At 48.9% G+C, this 25,057-nt stretch overlaps 1 protein-coding gene across 1 annotated transcript; it reads left to right on the forward strand.

The window, feature by feature from the left end:
- Positions 1–2,766: 2,766 nt before the first annotated feature.
- Ctsh (cathepsin H) lies at positions 2,767–23,994 on the forward strand. Its single transcript, XM_006991498.4, has 12 exons — positions 2,767–2,922; positions 7,643–7,674; positions 8,539–8,644; positions 9,257–9,327; positions 11,394–11,498; positions 14,145–14,231; positions 15,049–15,104; positions 16,642–16,723; positions 17,532–17,600; positions 20,672–20,778; positions 22,698–22,823; positions 23,575–23,994. Exons 1-12 carry the CDS (start codon positions 2,838–2,840, stop codon positions 23,648–23,650), a joined length of 1,002 nt encoding a protein of 333 aa, XP_006991560.1. The 5' UTR covers positions 2,767–2,837; the 3' UTR covers positions 23,651–23,994.
- Positions 23,995–25,057: the final 1,063 nt, after the last annotated feature.

Here is a 25,057-nt window from a genome sequence, read left to right on the forward strand (position 1 = left end):
GGAGACAAGGACACTTGCTCATTTTGGAGATGAAGAAACCCGAGGCTCTCCGAGAGTAAGCCACTTGTTCAGGTGACATGGGGGGATTTGTGGTAGGATTGGAACTACACATGAGTCTCCAAGTGACCAAGTAGGTGCCCTCCATTCTCCCTATCCCAGGGGCCTCCACCCTCTGGATGATCTATAATTATGAAGTCGTGAGACCATCCCTGGACCAATTCAATATCCAGGGCCTTTAAATCCTGCTTCTCTCCAGGTGGCCAGGGTGACAGAGGGATGAGGCAGTCCCAGCACACCTGCAGGGTAAGACATCTGCAACAAAAGACACCTTCATCAGACCAGGGATTTGCACTCCAAATTGTAGCCTTGCAGGCTCACCTCAGAGACATTGTCCTCAAAGCATAGCTCACTTCCAGAGGGGCATCTGCTTTATCAGAAGTACGCATGCAGGAAGTGGAAAGAGGGCTCAATGGGTAAAGTACTTGCTGTACAAGTGTGAGCACCAGAGTTCGGATCCCCAGAACCCACCAAAACTCAGGCAGGTATGCTGCCTTCTGCTTAATTACAACATTCAAGACAGGGAGACAGGAGATCAACCATAGCAAGATAACTGGCTAGAACAGCTGGAATCTAATCAATAAATAAAGCAGATTGATCAAGGAAGATACCTAAAGTCAACATCAGTCCTCCATATGCATGTACACACTGACTTGCATGAAACACCTGTACACACATGTGCCCACACTTGAAAGTGCATGCATGCATGTGCTTGGCAAAATCTATATGTTAAAATGCAATATCTAATAAAAATATATCTAATATCTATATATTAAAGTGCGCTTCAACTTCCATGGTTGAAAACACTATAAATCAATGGTGCATTTTACTTTACATCCAACTTACCAAGCATCGCAGTGTAGTCCAGGTTACTGGAAATGTGTTCAGAAGACCCACATTAGCCAACCGTTGGGCAAGAGTGTTTGACATAAAGCCCATTACATAATAAATACCAGAACTGCTCATGCCATTTGCCTCACACAGTTGACTTCAGAATGTCAGCTGCTTCCCTTCAACATCTCTCAGCTGACAGGAGCTGCAGGTCACTGAAGCTGCTGCCCTGGGAACAGCTCAAAACTCAAAATTAAATCATGGTTTCAACTGCATGTTGCCCTCACAGAATCAAGTCAGAAATTTTAAAATGGGAGCCCCTGTGTAGTATCAGTTCTTGGAGCCATGTTCCAGGACCTGTCAGTACTGATAAGTGATTCCTGTGTGGATTCAATGTCCACCTGCTGTCCAGATCACCTGACAGATACACCTTTGTCTGGTGGCTCCTGGTTTGATTTGGTTATTTGGTTATTTATGGTGTGTGTGTGTGTGTGTGTGTGTGTGTGTGTGTGTGTGTGTGTGTGTGTGTTTCTGACAGTACTAGACATTGAACCTAGATCCTCATGCATGCTGAGTTATATACTCATTGAGTTATATCCTTAGCCCTGAGACTCCTTCAATTGAGTTCTGAGAACTGGTCAGACACACTAAACTAGTTGTTCTCAACCTTCCTAATGCTGCAATCCCTTAATGCAGCACCCCATGTTGTGGTGACCCCAAACCATGAAGTAATTTTCATTGCTACTTCATAACTGTAATTTTGCTACTGTTATAAATCATAATGTAAATATCTGTGTTTCCAATGGTCTGAGGGTACCCCCGTAAATGGGACATTTGACCCCCCCCACCAAAAGGGTCACAACCTACAGGTTGAGAACCACTGCACTAGACCAAATCTTTAAAAAAAAACATCCTGGAATCTGTCCCCCTGGAACCTGAAAGGCAGAGTCTGACCAAAGAAGTTCAGGGGAGGAGGGTCGTTCAACCCTCATCAAAATGCCATGAGCTGCCAAGGAAGCTGAAGCAGGAGGATTACAAGTTCAAGGACAGCCTGGGCTACATGGGAGGTAATAAGATAGAACTGCCTCAGAGGCCGTATTAATGCTACAGTGGCTCTGTAGCCTTTAATCCCAGCACTTGGGAGGGAGAGGCAGGTGAATGTCTGTGAGTCCGAGGCTACACCCTTGTCTACAGAGCGAGTTCCGGGTCAGCCAGGGAGTCAGGGATACACAGAGAAACCCTGTCTTGAAAAACCAACCCCCCCCCAAAAAAAAAAGTTGCTACCATAGACTCAGACTCCCTGTGGGGAAAATTAGCATCTTCTACTCGTAAGGGCTCAGTTTCCCCATTTGTAAAATAAGAATTAAAAAAACCTGCCATTTGGCAGGGTGATGATACAAGTGGAAATAACCTGGGCTCCATGGTTACCAGGCCTAGTGTTAGGTTGGCTGAATTCCCTTTTCTCCTTCAGAGGAATCCTGGCGAGGGCTTCTTAGTTCAAAATGTGCTTTGTCTGTTTATTTCCTATGAGGACCTTAAATGGATCCATTTTCTCCTTCAGACTTGCCAAATAAAGAAAATAGCCAAGTAGGTACCGTGTGAGTTCCTCAGAACAAACCCAGAAGCCTGTTGGGAGAAGTCAGGATAGCCCTCTTGTTCCTTTATTCCAAGCCCTGGGGAAGGCTTAACAAACCCCCATGGAGATGGGGTTTCCGAAGATGGGGCAGACAGGGCACTGAGCATCAGGCTGTGCTCCCTCCCACATGATGGACCAGCAGCCCTCAGGGTCAGGCCCCAACCTTCCTTCCCAGGAAAAGAGCTGGAGTGCAGTGGAGGGAGGGGACAGGGGAGGAACCAGTGTGGCCAAGGCGGAGGCTGGCGTCGCCCCACCTCCCTCCCGCCGGCTGGGCTCCTGGGGTGCTCCACCGGACCGGGCATTGAGCGCCGCGATGTGGGCCGCGCTGTCGCTGCTGTGCGCCGGGGCCTGGCTGCTGAGTGCCCAGGCCACCACCGAGCTGACCGTGAACGCCATAGGTACGTGAGAGAGAGAGAGCGGGGCGCAGGGTTCCAAGAGCACCAGAGGAGGAACGGGGAACCCCAGGGTGGTCTCGGGAACCCGTGATCCGAGGGACAGACCCGTGGGTGCCCAGAGTCCCTCTTGTCCAGGCCTAGGTACAGAAGCCCTCAGCCCTTTCTGCCCTCCGGCTGGGACAACTGAGGACGCAGAACTTTCTTGCCCTGCTACGAGGAGCAGGACGTCCCAGCCTGTTCGGGCTCTTTGCGTGGCCCTGGCCCCCCCAGGGATCTCCCTACATTGGTTGTTAGTCCGTCTGTGGCATGTTGGGGGATACTCCCTGCCCCGAGGAACACGCCCGTACCCACAGCAGTTTTAACCCTAGTGCGTGTGGCGTGCGGAGAAGAGCTGGATCAGAAAAGCAGCCCGAACTTGGCGAAGTGTAACAGAAGACTAGCTAGTAAATGTTTTATTTCTGTTCACCGTTGGTCTCAGTAGCAACTCCTAAATGCCCGCTTGTGGGACAAAAGCACCCACAGGTAGCTTGTTCGGATAGATGTTTATTTATGGACAGTGAAGTTAGAAGTTAGGTTAAATGGTTTTCAGGGGCAGCTGTTCTTGCGCGCGCGCGCGCGCGCACACACACACACACACACACACACACACACACACACACACACACATGCACACGTATGCTCCCCACTTGCCATCCATTTTTAAGTGTAGAGAGCCCTTCAATCAAAGTCAGGACTTGGAGTAGGTGGTGGGCTGTGGTTTTCCAGCCCTGCTGACCGTCTTTCAGCAGGACATACAAAACTATACTTTCTTTTTGCTAATGATTTTATTAGCATAGATTAATTAAACATAATGATGGGTTTCATTATTACATTTTCATACATGTATTTAATATACTCTGATCATACTTCAGCCTGCATAACCCTCTTTTGCCCCCCCATCCCACTTCCGCTTTCTTCCTCTTCCCAGCTTGTCCCTCCCTCCCTCCCTCCCTCCCTCCCTCCCTCCCTCCCTCCCTCCCTCCCTCCCTCTCTCTCTCTCTCTCTCTCTCTCTCTCTCTCTCTCTCTTTCCTCCTCTCACCCCCCTCCCTCTCCGGCTTTAAATCTTTTTGTGACCCTCTGGGTTTTATTAGGGTTATTTACAGAAACACGGGCACCTTACCAACGGCTTCAGCACTAAAGAAAAGTATCTTCCCCCGCCCCAACTGTTAATTGCCTAGGGGTGGGATCTTGTGATTCCCCTCCACCTTTTTTTTGGTTTTGTTTGTTCTGTTTTTAAACTCACTGTGTAGCCAAGGATGGCCTTGAACTCCTGACCTTCGTGCCTCTGCCCCCACCCCCCCCACCCCACCCCACCCCCGCCCCAAGTACTGTGTTTACAGGCATGTGCCATGCCCTAGTCATACAAACATTCCTTTTGGAGAGAGAGCTCAGTGGGAAAGGCACTGGGTATACACGCCTGAGAGCTAGAAATCCCCGGAACTGTGTAAAAACTGGCCAGGCACAGCACCTGTAATCGTAGCACTCAGGAGTCAATGATGAGAGGTCCCGGGGGTAAGCAGGCTAGCTAGATTACTGTGAGCTCCAGGTTCAGTTAAAGTCCACCTCAGTAAAGCGGAGCGGGATAGAGGAAAAGGTGACATCTCTGAGCATACACAGTGCACCCATACACTGCACACATTCTATACACACATACACATGTAAAAATAATAAACGAATGAAATGGACAGTCACAGTAAGCTTAGGATGGATCTGAGATTCCCCTAAGGTCATCTGTGCTTTCATCCACCGACACTGAGAAATTCTGGGGCTTTCTCCCCTTTTGCTGTTTTGGGAACCCCCCAAGAGGCACAGCCATAAACATCTGCCTGCTGCAGAACCTGGTCTGGGATGAGGTTTGTGTTCTCTGAAGGCTTCAGCCACAGCAGGCCCTTAGCCAGGGTTTGGAATCCCCCAAGCCCTGGGACCTGTCTTGAAGAACTATGCTTTTTCTTCCCAAGAGAAATGGCCCTGGCTTAGCTGCTGGAGCAGGTCTGAGGCTTGTGGATTGAGATGTAAGTGCAATGTAGCAATGACCTTCATATTGCTGTGCTGGCATGGGTCACTGGGGACCCCTGGGGCAACATGGAGCCATTCCAAATGATCCAGACACAGATGGATGGTGTCAGAGAAATCAGCCGAGACCCTCTACTTTAAAACTGCCCATTTGACCAGATGTTATTTATGATGCATGCCTGTAATCTCAGCACTCACAGAACTCACAAGCATGAAGAGTGTGAGTTCAAGGATAGCCTGGGCTATATAGCCAGACACTGTCCCAAACACACATACAAAGATATATTCCCACTCAAATTTTACTGTTTTAGATTTCACAATGACTTTTCATAGTGTAAAATATGTTTGGGGGAAAAAAACTAGTAAAGGTCTTCAAAATAATTATGATTATTGCTCAATCTAGAATAATTTTTTTTAATGTTTAGAAAGCAAAATAATTTTAGTTGATGTTTTGTTGTTGCAGAAAAGGATACAGGGTGATTTAGTGTGAGGGGTCTCCTTAGGATAAAATTCTGTGGGACAGAAAGATAGGTGTTCAAAGAGGAAAAAAAATGTGTAAAATATCGAAGTCTTTGTTGTTGCTGTTGGTGGTGGTGTAGTGAGGCAGGGTCTTTTCTGTAGCCCAGGCTTCCCTTGAACTCTTCCAGATCCTTCCTCAGCTCCCCAAGTCCTAGAATAAGCAGGCTTATGCCTCCATGACCAGCAAACCAGCCAACACTGTGTTTGTATGGGGGGCAGTAGATGCATGTATTATGTATGTTCTCATGTGTGGACACACATGTGAGCAGATGTGTGTGGAGGCCCAAGGTTAATATCAGGAATCTTCCTTGATTGTTCTTCTACCTTATTCATGGAGGCAGGTCTACCAATCAAACCAATTTGGCTTGTCTTACTGGACGCACTCTGGGTATCCCCCTCTGCCACCTCAGGCTGGAATTACAGGATAGCTTCCATGCCCCATGGGCATTTAGCAGGTTCTGAGGATCCAAACTCTAGTCCTCTTGCTTTCATGGCCATTGCCTTAACTGCTCAGCCATCTCCCTAGCCCAATGGTCTTATTTTCAAATGTCAATATTTAAAGTAAGGGGCCAGCAAGATGGTTCAAGGAGTCAAGATGCTTGCTTGCTACCAGGCCTAACACCTTGAGTTCAGTTCCACATGGTAGAAGGCAAGAACATGCTCCTGAACACTGTCCTCTGACTACTACAGTCATACCATTGCATGTTCATGTACACATATCTACACACTGTAAAAAATAAAAATAAAAAATTTAAACATTTACCATACATTAGAATACATCTTTTGCAGGTATTTACATTTAAAATGGAAATTTTAAATCATGTACAATAAAATATTCCCAGCACCCTAAAAATTCTATTCCTGGGTAGACATGAAAAAAACATCTAAGCGGGGTGCTGGTGGTTTACACCTTTAAGCCCAGCACTTGGAAGGCAGAGGCAAGCAGATCTCTGTAAGTTCGAGGCCAGCCTGGTCTCCCAAGTGAATTCCAGAACAGCCAGAGCTGTTAAACAGAGACAACCTCTCTCAAAAAACCAAAACCAAAACCAAAACCAAACAAAAAAAACAAAGAAAAGAAACATCTACTCACCCCTGATAAGGAACCGATGACAGATCAAAGTCCAACTTGATGACCAGTAAGTTTTACTGGGATTACTTACTGGATTGTGGGTGAGGGGTTAGTTACAGAAATAGAAATAACTCAAAGACAGCATCACCACAAGTCTGCCCTGGCATGGGAGACAGCTTGGGAAAGCTGGAAACCTGGAGCTTGGCTGAGCTCTGTTTCTCCGGACAGTTCCCACCCAGCCTGGAGACCTGGTTTCCTTGGGATCCACACAGTGGAAGGAAAGAACCAACTCCCAAAAGCTACCTTCTGATGTGCACGCGTGCACGTGCGCACGTACACACACACACACACACACACACACACACACACACCAATAAATATCATTTAAAAATATTAAGTGTACCACCAGTTGGGGGTGCTCAGTGGGTAAAGTGCTCGTGACACAAGTATGAGGACCTGAGTTCTGATCCCTAGCGCCCACCTAAAAAAGCCAAGTGTGGGGGCACACACCTGTAACCCCAGTGGCTGGGAGGCAGAAACAGACGGACCCCAGGGCTTTCGGGCCAGCCAGTATAGCCGAATGGCTGAGCTTCAGGTTCTTCCAAACACTCTGTCTGGAGAAATAAGGTGGAAAGAGATAGGGGACGCTATCCAAAGTCAACCTATGGCCTTCACACACACACCTGGCTGCATACCTCCCCCGGGTACCACATAAAAATAGCAGTTTCTTCTTAAAATGTCTTGTGGTAACAAAGCAGAAAGGGTTGGGGTTCCTTTTTGTACTCAAGCATTAGCTAACCCACACCAACCTCCTCTTTGGTATTTTGTAAATGCAAATCACCTAGGCATGGTGGCATACACCTTTAACAATGGCACACTAAGGCAGAGGCAGGGGGATCGCTATGAGGCCTGCCAAGGCTGCATAGTGAGACCCTGCTTCAAATAATAATTCTATAAAAAGTAAAAAATAGTAAACAGATAAGATAAAATACATGTCAGCTCTTCAGTGCCCTGCTTAGCTGTAGACTCAACGTGATCACGAGGCACGCGCAGACCTAATTCTTCTTTTTCTTTTTCTACAGAAAAGTTTCACTTTAAGTCATGGATGACACAGGTCAGTGGCCAGCTTCTCCTTTTGAAGTTTCTCTTGTCACAAAACTTCCTGTTTGCAAACTAAAGTGTATCAGATTGGAGACAAAAGAGGAATTTTCCAACCTTGCTCTCTTCTGGGTCCTTCCATGCTTCAAACTGACCAAACTCTGGGAAGGATCCAGTGAAGTAAACTTCCAAACAGGGTTGCCCAGTGATGAGCCTGGCAGAAGCCTTTCCTGCCTTCCCTTCATTGTTGGAGTTTGTATTTGGAGCACTTTGCACAGTGGCTGCAGAATCTTTTGAGGACACCAGTTTGTACCATTTTGAAAAGGATAGATTCTGCCATACACTTGGCTCCACCATGAGCCACGGAGTCCACAGGCCACCTGAGCTTGGCAGGTCTCCTCAGTGGGGTCTCCCCAACTCTTAACTGATGTCCTGACACTTGCATGGTCTTCACTCTGGCCACAGGTCCCGGGAGATAAAGGATTGCTTTGTAACTTCCTGATAGTGGCAATCAAGAGCAAGAACGGAGTCCCATCTAACTGTAGCTCTGTGCTGAGAGAATGGCAGAATGAAAACCTCCATGGGCTGGGCATGCAGCTCAGTAGGTAGCGTGCTTACCTAGCATGCACAGAACTCTGTGTTGATCCCCAGCACCGTATACCCCAGGCGTGGCAACATATGCCTGTAATCCCCGCACTTGGGCAGTGGAGGTAGGATCGGAAGCTTAGATGTCCATGATCGTCTTATCTAGGGACATTAGACCAGCCTACATACACGACACCCTAAAGGACTCTTGGGGTGGGTGGGGGTGGATCTCTAAGACTCCCTTTCGTAAGCTCCACCTGGTATCATGACTTGCTGCTGGTGTCTTTTGTTTTAGCACCAGAAGACGTACAGCTCGGTGGAATACAACTACAGGCTGCAGATGTTTGCCAGCAACCTGAGGAAGATAAATGCCCACAACCAGAAGAACCACACATTTAAAAGTACTGGGGGGCTCCCTTTCCCCCAGGCCACTGGGAGGAGGAGGGGTGGGGACATCTCAGATCTGGAAAGAAAACAGTTAGTGGCACAGGCTGGTGAAAGGATTTGCTCAGGGCTAATGGGTGTAGAGGGCAGGGACTCAGACTCTGAGGATGTGTTTGGTGAACCTCAGATAATAGCTCTGCAAAGGACGTAAATTTAGATGGTGCTGCTAACCCTCTGTGGAAGTCATGAAGTTTACAAAAGATTCTGCAGCCCCCTGCCCACCTTCTGAGGGTACAACACACACACACCTAGATCAGTTTGGGTTGCTGTGAGACCTGGACTCTCAGACTGCTCTGAGCCCCTGAGCGGTCTCTGGAATCACCCAGCATCACTCTGGAGGGGTGAGGGTCTGAAACACAGTGTCAGTTGACCTTTCTGTATTGAATCATAGGAAATACAGAATTTCACAGGAGCCAAGTTTAGGGGCTATAAGTAGAACACGGGTAAACAAGAACTCTTGGGTTTTTTTTGTTGTTGTTGTTGTTGTTTGCTTGTTTGTTTATTATCAATTAACTATGGCCTCTGTTTCACGTGGTTTTCCCTGGCTTGTTTTCCCTTCTCCTTTTCAGTGGCATTGAACCAGTTTTCAGACATGAGCTTTGCTGAAATAAAACGCAAATACCTCTGGTCAGAGCCTCAGGTTGGTGTAGTTCATTGTCAATAATCTGGATCTTTTCACCCAAACCTGTGAAATAAACATTAAGCCTACTGTGTTGCCAGCTAGAGTCAGTCCTATCGCCAGCTGTGCCTAGGGGAGTCCCTGAATTCTTGGGGAGAGCAGGAGGATCCATCTCTCAGCAGTCCCTTAGTGCAGGGCTCTGGCCTTAACAACAGGAACCCATGATCAAGAAGTAGCTGATAAAATACAGGTGTCCAGTAAAAGATGAATTTCAGATAGACCTTTTTTGAGATAGGGTTTTATGTAGGCTAGGATGGCCTGGATGGATCTTAATATTAATCAAGGCTAACCTTGAACTCCTGATCCTCTTGCATCTATTTCAAAAGTGCTGGGATTATGGATGAGTGCCCACACTCAAATTTTCGTTTCTCACTCCCCTGTATATGTGTGTATGCATGTGTGCTTGAATGTATGTGGTTGATGCATATATGTGTGGTGTATTTGTATGGTGTGTGTGTGTGTGTGTGTGTGTGTGTGTGTGTGTGTGTGTGTGTGTTGAATGAAGAAAAAAAAAAAGAAAGGACATGACTGCTCCTAGGTGTGGTAGAGCAGGAATTTTATTGTAGATAAAAGGAGAGTATAGGGCTGGAGAGATAGCTCAGTGGTTAAGAGCACTGGCTGCTCTTCCAGAGGACCCGGGTTCAATTCCCAGCACCCACAAGGCAGCTCACAACTGTCTATAACTCCAGTTCCAGGGGATCCAACACCCTTACACCAATGCACGTGAAATAAAATGAAATTAAATCTTTAAAAAAAGAGAGAGAGAAAGCATAGCCTGAGACAGGGGCATCTGGGAGAGTCCCGAACGGACATGACTCTGAGCCATATGGAGGGTGTGGAGGGAGAAAGAAGAGAGGGGAACCAGGTGCAGCAGCCAAGTGGGCAAAAGGTGAAAAAGAGGACAGGTGACCAAAATGACCGGATTATATAGGGAAGAGCCTCTGAGGGAAGAACAGCCCAGCCCCTGGGCTGGAATGTTTGGAGTAGAGGATAGGGTATGCCAGCCATACCCTGTAACAGGTAGGGACTGAAGAATGCTGGGAGAACCTGGCAGCCAGGTCTGCTTTGATGTGTTAAATAGGCACCTCAGCCATTTGTCCCAGGGTTTGAGACTTAATATGTGGTATATGAATGTGTGTGGTGGGTGCATGTGTGTGGTGTGTGTATGGTGTATATGTGTATTGTGTATGTGTGCATGGTATATATGTGTATGCTGTATGTGTGTGTGGTAGATGCACGTGTATGGTGGATGCATGTGTGTGGTGTATGTGTGCATGGTGTATGTGTGCATAGTGTATACGTGTGTGGTATATTCATATGTGTAGTATATGTGTGTATGGTGGATGCATGCGTGAGTACACTTGCCTACACATGCACATGAGGAGGCCACAGGTTAGCGTCCCTGTTTTCCTCTAATGCTCGCCACCTTATTTTTTTAATTTATTTTTTATGTATTTAGGTGTGCATATATGTGTATCTGTACATATACATATGTGTGTATATTTATATGCCATATTATGTGGGTACCTGTGGAGCCAGAGGACAGTATTGGATCCCCTGAAGTTGAAGTTATAGTTGTAAACCCCCTGACATGGATGCTGGGAACCAAACCAGGGTCTTCTAAAAGAACAGCAAATAACCTTAACTGCTCAATGCCAACCCATCTCTCTGATCCCTTCACCGCTCTTTTTTTCCTAGACAAAATCTCATTATGTAGCCCTGGCTGGCCTCAAACTCTTTATGTAAATTAGGCTGCCCTTGAACTCACAGAAACCCACTTGCCTCTGCCTCCTGAGTGCTAGGATTAAAGGCATGTGCCACTACACCCATGCTCCTACCTTAACCTAGAGCTCATCCATTGACTAGACTAGCTGATCATCAAGTCCCCGGGTTCTGCTCCCCTACCCCCACCCCGGCACTGTGATTACAAAGGCACACAGTTATGAGGACTCTACCCACTGCACCATCTCCTGAGACCTCTCACTCCCTTTTAATGATTCCATTTTAATTATGTGTGGTTGTTTCAGAATTGTTCAGCCACCAAAAGTAACTACCTCCGTGGCACTGGCCCCTACCCCTCCTCCATGGACTGGCGGAAGAAAGGAAATTATGTCTCACCAGTGAAAAATCAGGTATGCATGGCACTCCTCACATTTTCCCCTCCCAAACAGCCATGTGGTCAGACATCGTGCTAGGATGGAGAACTCAGATGCTCACAGCGTCTTTGCAACCCTACTTCTGCCTTTCCCCTTCTTCTCTCCAGTTTTCTCCTCCGCAAGGCTTTGGATGCCATTGCTTTAAGGCTTGACAGCTCTGGAGGATGAAGATGGCCCTCTATCAGGCTAAAGTCCCTGCTTCCCTGCTCTGCACACTGTCCCCAATCCTCCCATGACTTCCAGGTCCGTCCTGCTGAGATGCTCCAAACACATTCCCTGAGCCCTTGGAGTCCGAACACCAGGACTCTTTCTGCCTGAAATGTATCTTTTCCTCCCATCCCTCACACCCTCCTCGGGGTACCAGGCTGCAGGCACTCTCCTGGCTGGCTGCCTTTGTGGAGCGCTTCCAAGTGGTTAGGGATGAGTAACCCAGCCCAGCATCTCTCACATGCATGCCCTGGGCTTAGCGTGTGTGCATGTGTGGGTGTGAGCTCGGGGTGGTCAGAGAGCCCTCTGCAGGGCACAGTAGACTTGGCCAGGTGCCTGCCTTTTCCCCAGGTTCTGGGAGATTTTAGTGCATACTCTCTTCTGAAGACCAGACCCCATGCTCTGCTGTTCCTGCTGCACTCTGCCCCCTCCCCTCAAGATGATACCACAGCAGTATTCTCAAAACTTCTGACTGCTCTCTCCATTCCAGGAAACTGAGGTTAAGGTGGCCTTCCTAGAAACAGTTGGCTTTATTCCAGAACTATCCACAAGAGGCATGGCTTTTTCATGAGAGCCATGTGGTGCAAAAGGCATGCGGCACAGCTCCACATCTTTGCAGGCCCACCACAGCCTAGAGCCTGTCAGGTTAACCAGATGTGCTAACCACATTCCAAGGGGGCGAAACAAGCTTCTGCCCTAGCAGGAAATGTGGGAGCAATAGGGACCCAAAGGCAGTGTTCAGGGTCCTGTAGCATCTCACGGCGGTTCAAAGCATGGGAGCCTAAGCCTGCTCGCTGGACAGGTGGGAAGCAGATGTTCTGAGTTCTGTTATTGGGACCCTAGGCCACCAGATAGGACTGGGATAGGAACGAGGCCATTATTCAGGCGTGTATGTGATATCTTATGGTGGCTACTTTGTGGTGACAGACTGTGGCCATCGTACCCCACATTAGCTCTGAAAGTCCCCTTGAGCTGCCTAACTGTCCAGAGGGAGAAGTGAGTTGCTAGCTCAAGATCCAAGATAAACAAGAGGGGACTGAAATCCAGGTTTCTGCCAGGGGTAGTGCCACTCTCCTACAAGCCCCATTGAAGCAGGAGGATCTCAGATTCGAGGGTAGCCTCAGCTACATGGTGAAACCCTATCTCCTCAGATCCAAGGGTAGCCTCAGCTACATGGTGAGACCCTATCTCCTCAGATTCAAGGGTAGCCTCAGCTACATGGTGAGACCCTATCTCAAAAAAAAACAAAGCTAAGAAAAACAAAAGCCAGGTCTCTGCCCAAGTCAAGGGCCAGTGCTGCTTCTTTCCACAGTGCCTGCAGCTGCCTCCATTGTGACTAAGCATCCTCTTTGACCTTTTGTGTGTCCTTTTGACCAGATACATATCCTTCTCCGAAGGGAAGGATTCAAGAGGGAAGATTGGGTGCATTTGGCTTTTGAGGAAGGAATTTAGGAGACATTTAAAAAGTGGAATGTGGAAGACAAAAACCAGCAAGGAGACAAGGATGAATGTTTGGCCTGTTAGCTCAAGCCTGTTACTAACTAGCTCTTACATTTAGATTAACCCGTTTCTATTAATCTATGCATCGCCACGTGGCCCATGGCTTACCGGTTCTCTGACATCTTGTTCCTTAGGTAACTGAATCAAGTCTCCCCCACTCCACCCTTCCTTCCCACTCTATCTCTCCTCTACTCTGCCCTGCCTTCTCCCTGTATCTCCCGTTGGCTTTCCTGCCCAGCCTTATTCTGCCTGGCTGTAGGCCAAATCAGCTTTTACCATCAACCAATGAGAGCAGCACACAATCACAGCATACAGAAGGCTCCCTCCGCAGCAGTCCTGAGCTAATCTTCTTCTACAAAATGAACAGATTTCTGGGGACACTGCTGCCCAGATCACACAGCTAATACACGAGAGAGCTGCGATTTAGACTGACCGAGTCCAGTACCAGACACCTAACCTGACCTAACCTTCTAAAGGTGTAGCGAATTGGAAACTTGCCAACAGCAAGGGCGTTGGGTGGAATGAGATTAACAGAAAGGTGCGAGAGAAGGTTCTAGAAAGAACTTTGGTGATTCCTGTTGGAAAAGAGTAGGGAAGAAAGGATCTAACAGAGAACTCAAGGTAGGAGAGCTAGAGGCTGTAGGATAGGCTCAGGAGGGTTTCTGGCCCTAGCATGGTAGGGGAATTGTTCAAAAGGCCCACACTGGAAGTCGACTGGGCTGGTCAGCCTCGGTTGCTGCATTATGGAGGAAGGATGCCAGCCTCCTGAACATGTACAGGACAGCATGGACAGACCTACTAGCCGGGGCTTGTAGAGAGTAAAGGCATTCAGGGACCAAGGTCCCCACCCTGGTAAGTGGAGCGGTGTCATGAGGGCACAGTCATTGACTCCCTCTACCCATGTGTCTTCCTTAGGGCACCTGTGGCAGCTGCTGGACTTTCTCCACCACGGGGGCCCTGGAGTCTGCTGTGGCGATCGCCAGTGGGAAGATGCTGTCTTTGGTAAGAAGTCAGCCCTTAGGCCATTTCCTGCAGACCACCTTTCACCACTAGGCCTGGGCCTTCAGGCTCATTCAGGGTGTTAGCCAAGAGTCCTGTTTCTGTCGGATCTCATGCCCCACTCTTGAGGACGTTTAGTCTGGGAATTTCAACTGATGTGTTTCCCAGAAAGGATGCGAGTGAAGAAAAGGCCCCGAGGGCTCCTTCCTGAGCGGATGTTGGTGGCCATCACATTCCTCAGTTTTTCAGCCTGGTACTTCACCAAGAAGACTTGTGGGGGACTTTTCCTTCTAGGAGCTGTGCCCCTTCCCATGCTTGGTTATGCAGGGAAGAGCTAAGGCCTATGTGTCCATCCACTAACCCCCAAGAGAAGGGTGACACCTGGGAACGAACTGTCCCACTGCAGGGAAGAGGGAGAGTCGAGCAAGGTCAATTTTGGCCATGAGAGCCTGGGTTGAGGAGTTATGGAGCAGAATCTCTAGGCCTGAACTTCTCTCCCTCTAGCATACACGGTGAGATGCATAGTTCATACTGTGCACACCCCTACAGGACAAGTGCTCATTAGGAGCGCCTGTTCCCACCCTCTCGCTGGCTTTGCAGCCACGACATTTTGAGCCCCTCCCAACATGTGCCAGCTGCAGGACAGACACCCTGGGATACACAGAGATGGCCTTGTCCCTGGGGGACCTTGCAGGGTCATTGCCACACAGCACCCATCAGGCTACAAACGTGAATGAGTTAGTGAGAGCTGACACTTCAGAGCCGATGAATGCCTGGCCTCTCTGCCATCTCCTCACTGGGTCTGTGCTTCTTCCTCTAGGCTGAGCAGCAGCTGGTGGACTGTGCCCAGAACTTCAACAATCACGGCTGCCAAGGGTATGTTCCGGAGTGGGAGAATCCACTCCTTCTCATCTCCCTCATGTGCAACTATCAGATTCAGCTGCTGCTACAGTCATGAAGTCTCTTCCACCTCATGGGTAGAATCTAAGGGTCTCAGAGCTGGAAGGTTCAGGGCTGAATCCAGCCTCTCCCCAAGGTGTCACCCAGCCCGATGCTCAGCATGGTCAGCTGACCATGGAAGTATCTGGACTAATAGCCAAAAGAATAGAAAGGGGAGGAAACACATCGCCCTCCAAACCCCAGATCCGAGTGTGGAAAGCTGACTGGCCCTTAGACAAGTTCCCTGAAGCATAAAGCTGCCCCAGCTCTTGAGAGCCTTGTGAGTTGTGGAAATGTGTCCATGCATAACGCTGTACTGGGCTGGCTTCCCAGCCATCCTCTCAATAAGTAGCTAACTCCCATTTTCACGGTGACATTAGCCCTCCTCTCTTTCTCCATGTGAGTTGCTCTCTGAGAGAGTTTTGTGTGGTTAGTCAGGCTTCTGTGCATGTAATATGCAGAACATCCCTTAGGTCCCCTAGGACATATTCTCAGCCTTGACTTCCCTGTCAGGCCCAGCCTTGCCCGCACTGCTCCTCTGTGGGACATCCCACGAACCGTCTTCTACTCTGACAGCCATGAATAGTAGGGTCTCCATGCTCCAGGCTGAGTCCAGGGATTCAGGGCTGATGCTATACAGCCTGCCAGGGATCCACAGGGCGCTTAGGTGTCCCTCACTTTTCGTCTCTTTCCTCTGTACAACTTCACACTGCCCATGGTAAAAGGCTGCCTCCTGGGCACACGGGAGCCCTACCGTCTTTTGATGTCTGTTTGCTTTGGTTCATGACATTACTTCCATTTTCATTCAAGTACCAGTTCCCACCATATCCCCCTGTGGACCTAGGCCCAGGTGACCCAACAGACAGCAGACCACACAGAGCTGACATTCCTCAGGGTTGAATAAGCCATACACAAGCATGCCATAGTTCGGGTGGTAACACGGGTTTTAGGGAGAAGAGCAAGGGCTGGACAGAGTAGAGTCTGCCTAGTGAGTTTGCTTGTTTTTGTTTTTGTTTGTTTGTTTGGGGGGAGGTAGGAAGATGAGAAGGATTGACGTTCAGAATCTTGGTCTGAATTCAGATTATGGCCTGGGCATGGTGACCCACTTTTCTGAGCTTCTACCTGGGGCTGACATGAGGGGTCAGGCAGTGTGTCTGTGGAACACAGTCCATGAGGATGCCCCTGGTGTAGATGGCATTGTGACAGTGATTCCCTCAGCCCTCTGAGGGGCTTCCTGCTTCTCCTGACAAGGGCCTGGTTTCCAGGGGTCTCTGCCCCAGAGGGGCACTTCTGGCTCACGCAGACCCCAGTGACTGAGACCAGGGATACATTGCAGACCTCTGCCACTGGAATGTGCCCTACCGAGACCCCAGTGATCCAGGCAAGGGCAAGCATCACCAAGCTCCAGGACTAATGCCCACTCCTATCTGTGAGGCCAGTTCCAGAAAGGCTTATGTATGTGTCCTTCTTGCAGAGGTCTCCCCAGCCAGGCCTTCGAGTACATCCTGTACAACAAAGGCATCATGGGAGAGGATGCCTACCCTTACAGAGGCAAGGTAACTGTGGGTGGCCTCAGCTGTGTCTCTTTTCATCTCCATCTCACCCTCATGCCCCTCCTTCCTGCTGCAGATCAAATCTGGGCTCTTCATGGTGCTTGCTGTGCCCTCTGCTCTTACGGGGACCTCTGGTCATTCCTGCCTCTGTAGCACCATCTCTCTTTCCTGAGTGCCTCTCCTCAGGACCCTCCCGCCTCAATTCAGCTTGCCTTCTTCCTTCGTGACTCCTAATTAGTCCATCCCAAGTCACCACCCCATCCAGAGTTTGGCCCCCCTTCATCAAGAAACCCCTAACTGGCCTCATCCCGCGGCTCTCTGATCAGCTTGGCCTATATACCCACCTTGGTCAAAGCACAATGGAGGCTCCTGGGGTCTCCTTCTCTCCCCACGGGCCAGTCTTTCCCATCATCCTGCCCATAATTCCTAGCTCCCAGAAACCAGGTCCCCTGCTTCCCATTTCTGCCTGGTGACTTAATCTCTGCCCACCTCTGGTTGCCACTATTCCCTGGACTGTCCCTCTAACCCTGCTACAATAGATTCCAACACGGCTTCTCTTTCTGAGTTTCCTTTGGCGAGCTCAGGTCCTTCCTCTGACAAAGCAGTATGCATGTCCCAGACAGCACAGGACTGTCTCCTGGTCCTGGGTTCTAGACACCTTGAGGACAAGAATACTTCTAAGCCCCTCTGGGATGCTACAGTCAGCAAGGCCCTAGTGCATGCCAGCTGCTAGAAAATGTTGTCAGCCTTCCCAGGGAGGGTGAGGCTAATCATCTAATCAATGGTCTCTTCCCTGTGCCGCCCTGAACAGGATGGTCACTGCAAGTTCAACCCCAAAAAAGCCATCGCATTTGTCAAGGATGTTGCCAACATCACACTCGTGAGTACCGGGTCCATCTCTAGCTAGGGAATGTGTTCTGATACGGAGGTCACAAGAGCAGCTCTTCATCATGGCTCATGACTGATGGAGGAGTCTGGGTTACTTCCGGCTCCTGCTCACCATGAAGGCTGTGTGATGGAAGACAGGAAGGGAATCATGGAATGACAGGGGATGCCCTGGGTTCTGAAGGCCACGTCTCTATGAGGCTGGGTGCTTGTGGTTCTGTTTTCTTGTCTAAAAATGTGAGTGATAATCTCCACCATCTCACGAGAGGATGGAGCCTACAGGTCAGCAGGTGAGAAGATGAGGAGCCTGGGCTCGGTCAGGCCGGGCTAGGCTTTGCTGCAGCCACAACTGTCCTCAAGACTGGAGGGCACAGTGTGTCCCACTCCCGTCACCTGTTTGTGGTTTGGGTGGGGTTGGGTGAATCCTGTGTTGTTGGCCTCACTTCAGCACCCAGGCTGAGGGAAAGGGAGTGATAAACCATACCCCTAATGAGTTATGTCACACCTTGAGTACTTGGAGAAACACATTCAGTTTTTCTGGGGAGGCATTAATAGATGCCTGCTCACCCCAGCTAGGGTACCAACAACAGACCAGAGTAATCCCATTGCACCCTAGTCTGGTTTGGTGAACCCATGAGTTGTTGGGTTCCTTACTTACAGGAACATGAGTGACCTCAAAACAGCTGTACCACCAAAACGTCCCAACCTAGAGAGGATGACAACTTCCCATCGCTGCATAGAATTAATGAACATGCCACCTCCTGTGTACACTAGAACCTGCAGGGACCACATGAATTTTATATAGCTTTGACAGGGACTCAGGAGGGAGGAAGCAGCTGGAACCTCTGGTGAGGGTCTAAGGGCCCTCCCTTCCCCCTCCCATGAGGGAACATCAGCAAGTCAAATCTTGTTGGATCTAATCAGGGCTACTCTGATTATAAGACGGTAATGGCTGTCATACTTGAAGGACAGCATTCCCTAGCACACATTCATGCCCTGCTTTTCCAAGAGAACACGTGAGCATGCATGAATGCCCCCATGAGCCTGGTAGGCACGGGCTCAGTATGGCAGGACTGTGTAGGATGTGAGAAACCTCCATGTGTGCAGGTGATGGGGCGTGTACTCATAAACAGATTCAGGACACAAACATGTAGTTTATGTAATGATAGCAGCTGCCATCTAATTGAAGGGCATGCCAAGCTCTCCATAGTAATAACAGTTTGGAGTGATTAGAGGCAGTATAGAGCCACCTGACAGGCATTAACTCCAAATAACCTAGGGCATGAATGTGGTTATTACCTTCATTTGACAGATGAGAAAACTAAGTCTCAGAGGAGCTACATGTGCCCAGGAGCTAGGAGGTGGGGCTGCATCTGAACTGAGAAATGTCATTCCAGAGCCGAGGTTCGCCACCTCAGCCACACAGCCTGCAATGTTATCGTCTCCTGAAAAGAACCTGTTTTTAACACACCCACCGAGACTGGCCCTCTGAGCCACTGTCTTCCACTACGAAGTGAATGAGGCTCTCAAAGGCTACCTTTTGCCTAGTTCCCAGGGAGAATCTTATAAGGAGCATCAGCAGAGCTCAGAAGAGCAGGCCAGATCTCTCAGACGGGACCAGACAGGACAAGGGACAGCTGTAGAAACAGTGCCAGCCACAGAGCTTAGGTAGGCAGGCCTCTGTGATCTCCTGGGCTCCCAAGACCTCTAGTCATACTTGGAAGGAGCCTCATGCCTGAGGGAGGACACACTGAGTACTCTGTCTCCTGCCTTTTACTTCCTTTCCCCAAGCTCTGGCCTCCACTCACTGAACTGCCTGCCCACTCCCGAGCATCTCATCACTATAGCACCTGCTCAGTTTTCCCCAGTTGGAACACTTTGAAACACCTGAACGTGGGAACCACCCACCCTGCCTGGGAGGGAGGCTTTTGAAGTCTACCAGGTGCTTCTGGCTGCTGCTCTCACCCTGCCTCCAAGAAGCTACCATGGCTCCCTTCTGCCTCCCTTCCCCCACTGAAGTGGTAGGTCCTACTCAGAAGGCCCCTGGCCTTGGCTGGTCTTCTTGTTTCCACCATGGTCTAGGTCTTTACCTATTTGTGGATCTGTAAAATCTGTGTTCCACTACTGAAGGTCCCTAGATAGTGTTCCTTGTGGACATGGACTATTGGGAGCGAAGCCACACTCATCTCTGCATCCTTCACAGTCCCTAGCCATGATGGTCAGTTGTGACTGAGAGAATGAATGGCGGAGCTGTGTGTAAGGATGTGAGGGAGACACTCAAAGTGAAGGCAAAGGCTGAAGCCCCAGGGGAGCTAGTTCAGTTTGGAAGGAAGAACTATAAGGCAGATAAAAACCCAAATAGGCCAGAGGTATAGCTTAGTCTTAAGAGTTGCTTAGCATACACAAGATTTGATCCCTGGGTTTGATCCCCAGGTTTGATCCCCAACACAACAACAGAGGCCAGGCATGGTGGTGTATATCAAGTGTAGGGCACTTGCCTAACAAGTTCAAGAGCCTATTCAATAAACTGTTTATTTTGATTTTTTTTATTTTGTTTTTTAGACAGTCTCTCTATTACATAGCTCTGGCTGCCCTGGAACTCAATATGTACAGCAGGCTGGCCTCGAACTCCTAGAGATACACTTGCCTCTGCCTCCCAAGTGCTGGGGTTAAAGGTGTGCACCACCTCACCCAGGTTTAAAAGGTTTTTAAAAGATAAATTTTATCAGTGCCAGGCATGGTAGCACCAGTTTGTAATCCCAGCACTTGGGAGATGCAGGCAGGACGATGGGGAATCCAAGGTTATCCTGTTATACAAAACAAGTTCAAGGCCAGCATGGACTACCTAAGACCCTGTCTCAAAAACTAATAAAAATCAATCCAAAGGGTACTGGCACTCTGCATAGGAAGGTGGGGGTCTGCATCACTGCTGAGTGCCGGGGGCTATTGTTCACCTGCACCGCTCTAGAATTCTAGCCCCTACCTTGAGGCAACAGGCCCTAAGTATGGTGGGGGAGGTGGCAGAGGCTGTACAGATCTGTCAACCCTGTGTCTGTCTGTCCACAGAATGATGAAAAGGCGATGGTAGAAGCTGTGGCATTACACAACCCTGTGAGCTTTGCTTTTGAGGTGACTGAAGATTTTATGTTGTATCACAAGGGCATTTACACCAGGTAAGCTGGGGACCTGAGAGTCAGAAGGGACAGTGTACAGGACTGGGTGGGCCTCCTCAAACCCAGCACATGGTCTCCAGCCCAGCCTATACTCTTAATTAGACAGAATTCAGGAGACTTAGCATGTGTTCCCTCCATCCATTAGTCTTCTTGCCGCTCTGAGTTTCAGGGAGCAAGTCTCTACCCCGGGTGGGGAGAGGGGAGTCACAGAGAATGCCACAGGCCAAGCTATTGTGACTAAGTCATGACAAGGCCAAAATCCATGTCCAGAGCTCCATGGTCATCTACAGAGGGCTGAATCCAGTCAAGAAACCAAGGTTCAAAAACATAGTCAAATATTTCAAGATGGGGTTAAAGATGTAGCCATTTGGTGAGTGCTTGCCTCCAATGCACACACCCTGGGTTTGTTCCCAAGCACCACATAGATGGTACATATCTATAATTCCAGCACTGAGGAGGCAGAGGCTCAGAAGCTCAGAGTCATCCTCAGCTATATAGTGAGCTAAGGCTAGACTGGTATGCGTGAGACCCTGTCTTTAAAAAAAAGAAAGATGAGGGGCTGGAGAGATGGCTCAGAGGTTAAGAGCACTGCTTGCTCTTCCAAAGGTCCTGAGTTCAATTCCCAACAACCACATGGTGGCTCACAACCATCTGTAATGAGATCTGGTGCCCTCTTCTGGCCTGTGGGGATATGTACAGACAGAACAATGTATACATAATAAATAAATAAATCTTAAAAAAAAAAAAAAAAGATGGGAAAAAAAAGCAGCTGTTCTCAAACACCAGAATCCTATGCTGGAGGGTTCACTGTCTGGTTCTTCAGGAAAACCAGATTCCTTAACACCCAGGGCCTCGTGGACAGTAGGCAATCACTCTATTGCTGAGCTGCACTATTTTGCACTATGCTCCACTTAGCATGTCTAAGGTGGGATTTCCTGGGCCCACACCTCTTAGCCTGCCGATTTGGTGGCAGCAATGAGTTCAGCAAGGAGTCTCTCTGGCCACTCCCTGCTCTCCAGGCTCCTTCATGCTCTCTGTTCTCTAGCCACCCCTAGAATGTTCCTGTTCTTCTGGGCTTTGCCCTCAGTCCTCTATGCGGTTGTCAGATACAGCTGTAAATCCACAGCCAACTATTTGCTAAGAATATCCATGACTCACCAAATCTCTTCCAAGTATTAGGCGCATGCTTAGGTCTGAGGGCCCCCTGCCAATTCAGCCTGGGTGGCCATGAAGACCTCCAACCCTGTGTTCCTCCAGCCCCAATGCTCCTTGGAGGTCTCCGTGTCTGTTAACAGATTCACATCCCTGCTGCTGCTGCTGCTGCTGAGGGAGAGGCCAGAGCCACAATAGGGTGCTCCCACTCCTCTCCTGCCTATTCCAGCCCATCATTACCTCTTCCAGATGCTCCTCATTGGCTTGTTCTAGACATCCCTCCCCCCTGCAATAAACAGACACACTGGCTCCTCCTCCACTGAGACCCAGAGTCCCTTTTTGGCCATGGAAAGTTGTATCTAAGGCCAAATGGCAAGTCTACATGTTTGTCATAAGCACAAGTTGGTTTTTAGAAGGAGTGCAGAGGCAACAGAACAGAGCAGTGAACAGAGCAGTGGATTGAGTGCTAGCTGGGCACTGTTGCCGGCAGAAGTGCGGCAGGGGGCTACTCTTCTTGTTGGGAGTCAGAGGTGTCCACTGTGGAGCGAGGCCAGTACTGTGGAGACTGCAGGAGCAGAAGGACTTAGAACTCAGGGGACTCGTTCTCTCCCATTATGGTTGAGGCTTAGCTGATTGACACCCAACACGCCACCCTCCCTCCAATGGGAAACATCTTTCTACATCACTAGAGAGCCCTTGTGTGTGACAGTCCTGGCCTTTATCCTTCCTATACTACAAACCTTTGTAAATTTCATTTTCATTTCCAGCACTTCCTGTCATAAAACTCCAGATAAGGTAAACCATGCAGTCCTGGCTGTTGGCTATGGAGAGCAGGATGGAATTCTCTACTGGATCGTGAAAAACTCTTGGGGCACCCAGTGGGGGGATAAAGGGTAAGTAGCCTGTAGGTGCCACTGCTGGGGCACATGTTCCTCAGGTCTAGAGGCTCCCCCTGAGTGTGAGGCGTCTCAACCTCAAAGTCACAGGAGCTGGACAGCAAGCCCTAGCCAGGCCAGGAAAGGGGGAGTATGAGAATGGAACCTTCACATGCCAAGGCCCTGTAAGCAAGACCCCTCATAGGATCCCAGGTCCCAGCAAGTCTTCTGCAGGGGACAGGAGACGAATTGGCTTAACGGGATCTATAGTTAAACGTTGGAAATAGCCAGACCTCAGCATCTTGCTGGGAGAAAACCAACCTCTGAAAGGGTCTGAGGAATGAAAGCAAGAAATTGCTTCAGTGACAGCCCCTCCTTTGAATCAGGAAGGGACAGAGACAGACAGACAGACAGACAGACAGACAGACACACACACACACACACACACTCACCTAAAAAGGAAAGCTTTTATTGTTAGGAGGTCCTAGTGGTGGTTAAGTAGCTATGTCAGGTTCTGGACAGAGACAAGAAGGGAGCCTCCATCAGTTCTGGGAAGAAGTAGACTATGCAAAGAGAAAAAGAAAGAAATTAGTTACAAAGTGAGGCCAGCCATTTCCTGTTGATAAAATAAGCCTGTGGTAGCTGTTCTGTGAATAAAATTCAGAGGGCCTAATCCCTGGAGTCATGTCTTAGTTTGCAGCAGAACATTCTAGAAGGCTGTGTGGTACAGGTGCCACTAGTCAGGCCTGAATCCTTTCTCTCTGCCCAGGTACTTCCTCATTGAGCGTGGAAAGAACATGTGTGGCCTGGCTGCCTGTGCCTCCTACCCCATCCCTCAGGTCTAAGCCAAGGCTGCAGAGGCAGCTGGTTGGCAGACAAAGTGATGAACCAACCTTTCGACGGAAATCATATCCTGGAGGAAATTGTGGGAAAATCCACCCAGAGGGCCCCTTAGTCCTGCACTGAGCCTAGAAGCCTAAAGACTTCTAAGTGAGAAAGAAGAGCTCCACCAGCAACAAGCCCACCCATATGGCAGCCATCACCAGCCACGTGCCTTGAATGTGGTTTTGAACTGACTCAAACCCACATGGACTAGAACCTTCTCTCTTTCCAGCTCTCTTCACGTAGAGAGAGCTCCAGTGACTACCTTTTCTGGATTGTATATTCAATAAACACACAGTGAACACCTCCCTGGGCTGGGCCTGGACCTGTACCTGACATTCCCTTCTGTCTCCTGGTGGGGGGGAGGCATCACTGGTTGGGAGTACGGTGAGTGAGGGTGCTGGTGGCCATGCCAGTCAGATGAAGATCCCAGGAGGAAAAGCAGGGTTAGAGATTCTGCTTTCTCCAGACCCAGGAGGAAGAATGGGGGAAAGGGGCCAGGATATGGCAGAGCCAGGGCAGCCCTCAAAGCCCTTCTGTATCTGTGTGTCCTCTGCTGACTCTGGTTCTCAGCAGACTTCCTCACCAGACCCTGCTTTGGACAGGTCTTCTGCTCCTGTCCTTGCCACATCATCCTTCCTCATCCGTGAAGTTGTTCTGCAGGCCTCTGGGCTCCAGGATCTTGTCTACAGACAGTTGTAGCTTTGCTCTTTGTCTTTTTTTATTTTTGTTTTTGTTTTTTTGTTTTGGTTTTGGTTTGTTTTTTTTTTTTTTTTTTTTTTTTTTTTTTGGTTTTCCAAGAAAGGATTTCTCTCTGTGTATGTAGCCTTGGTTGTCCTGGAACTCACTCCATAGACCAGGCTGGCCTTGAACTTAGAGATTTTCCTGCTTCTGCCTCATAAGTGCTGGGATTAAAGGCATGTGCCACCACCACCCAGCTGCTCTTTGTCTTAATAGGAAAAGGCTACATATATTATTTGTGCCTCCTGAGAGAGAAAAACTTAAAAATAATTGGGAAAGAAATGTTCTTGGCAAATACAAATGTTGTTTAATCTATTAGAAGATTCTAGTAACATAATACACCACAACTGTAAGTCAACACAAAAAAATCATCTGGGAAAGGTCTAGTGGTACAGATCCATAATCTCGATACGAGAGAAGCTAAGGCAGGGGAATCATATATTCAAGGCTTCCCTGGGTAACTTAGTAACCCTGTCTTAAAAGTTTAATGAAGGGCTGGAAGGGGCCTGTGAAATGGACCAGTCGGTAAGAACAATTGCTATGAAAACAAGAAGACTTGAGTTTACATCTTCAGCACCCACATAAAAGCTGGGAGTGGCCATGTGTGCTATAACCCCAGTGTTGGGAGA

The sequence above is a fragment of the Peromyscus maniculatus genome, chromosome 7 (genome assembly GCF_049852395.1).
Source record: "Peromyscus maniculatus bairdii isolate BWxNUB_F1_BW_parent chromosome 7, HU_Pman_BW_mat_3.1, whole genome shotgun sequence".
NCBI classification, from domain to species: domain Eukaryota; kingdom Metazoa; phylum Chordata; class Mammalia; order Rodentia; family Cricetidae; genus Peromyscus; species Peromyscus maniculatus.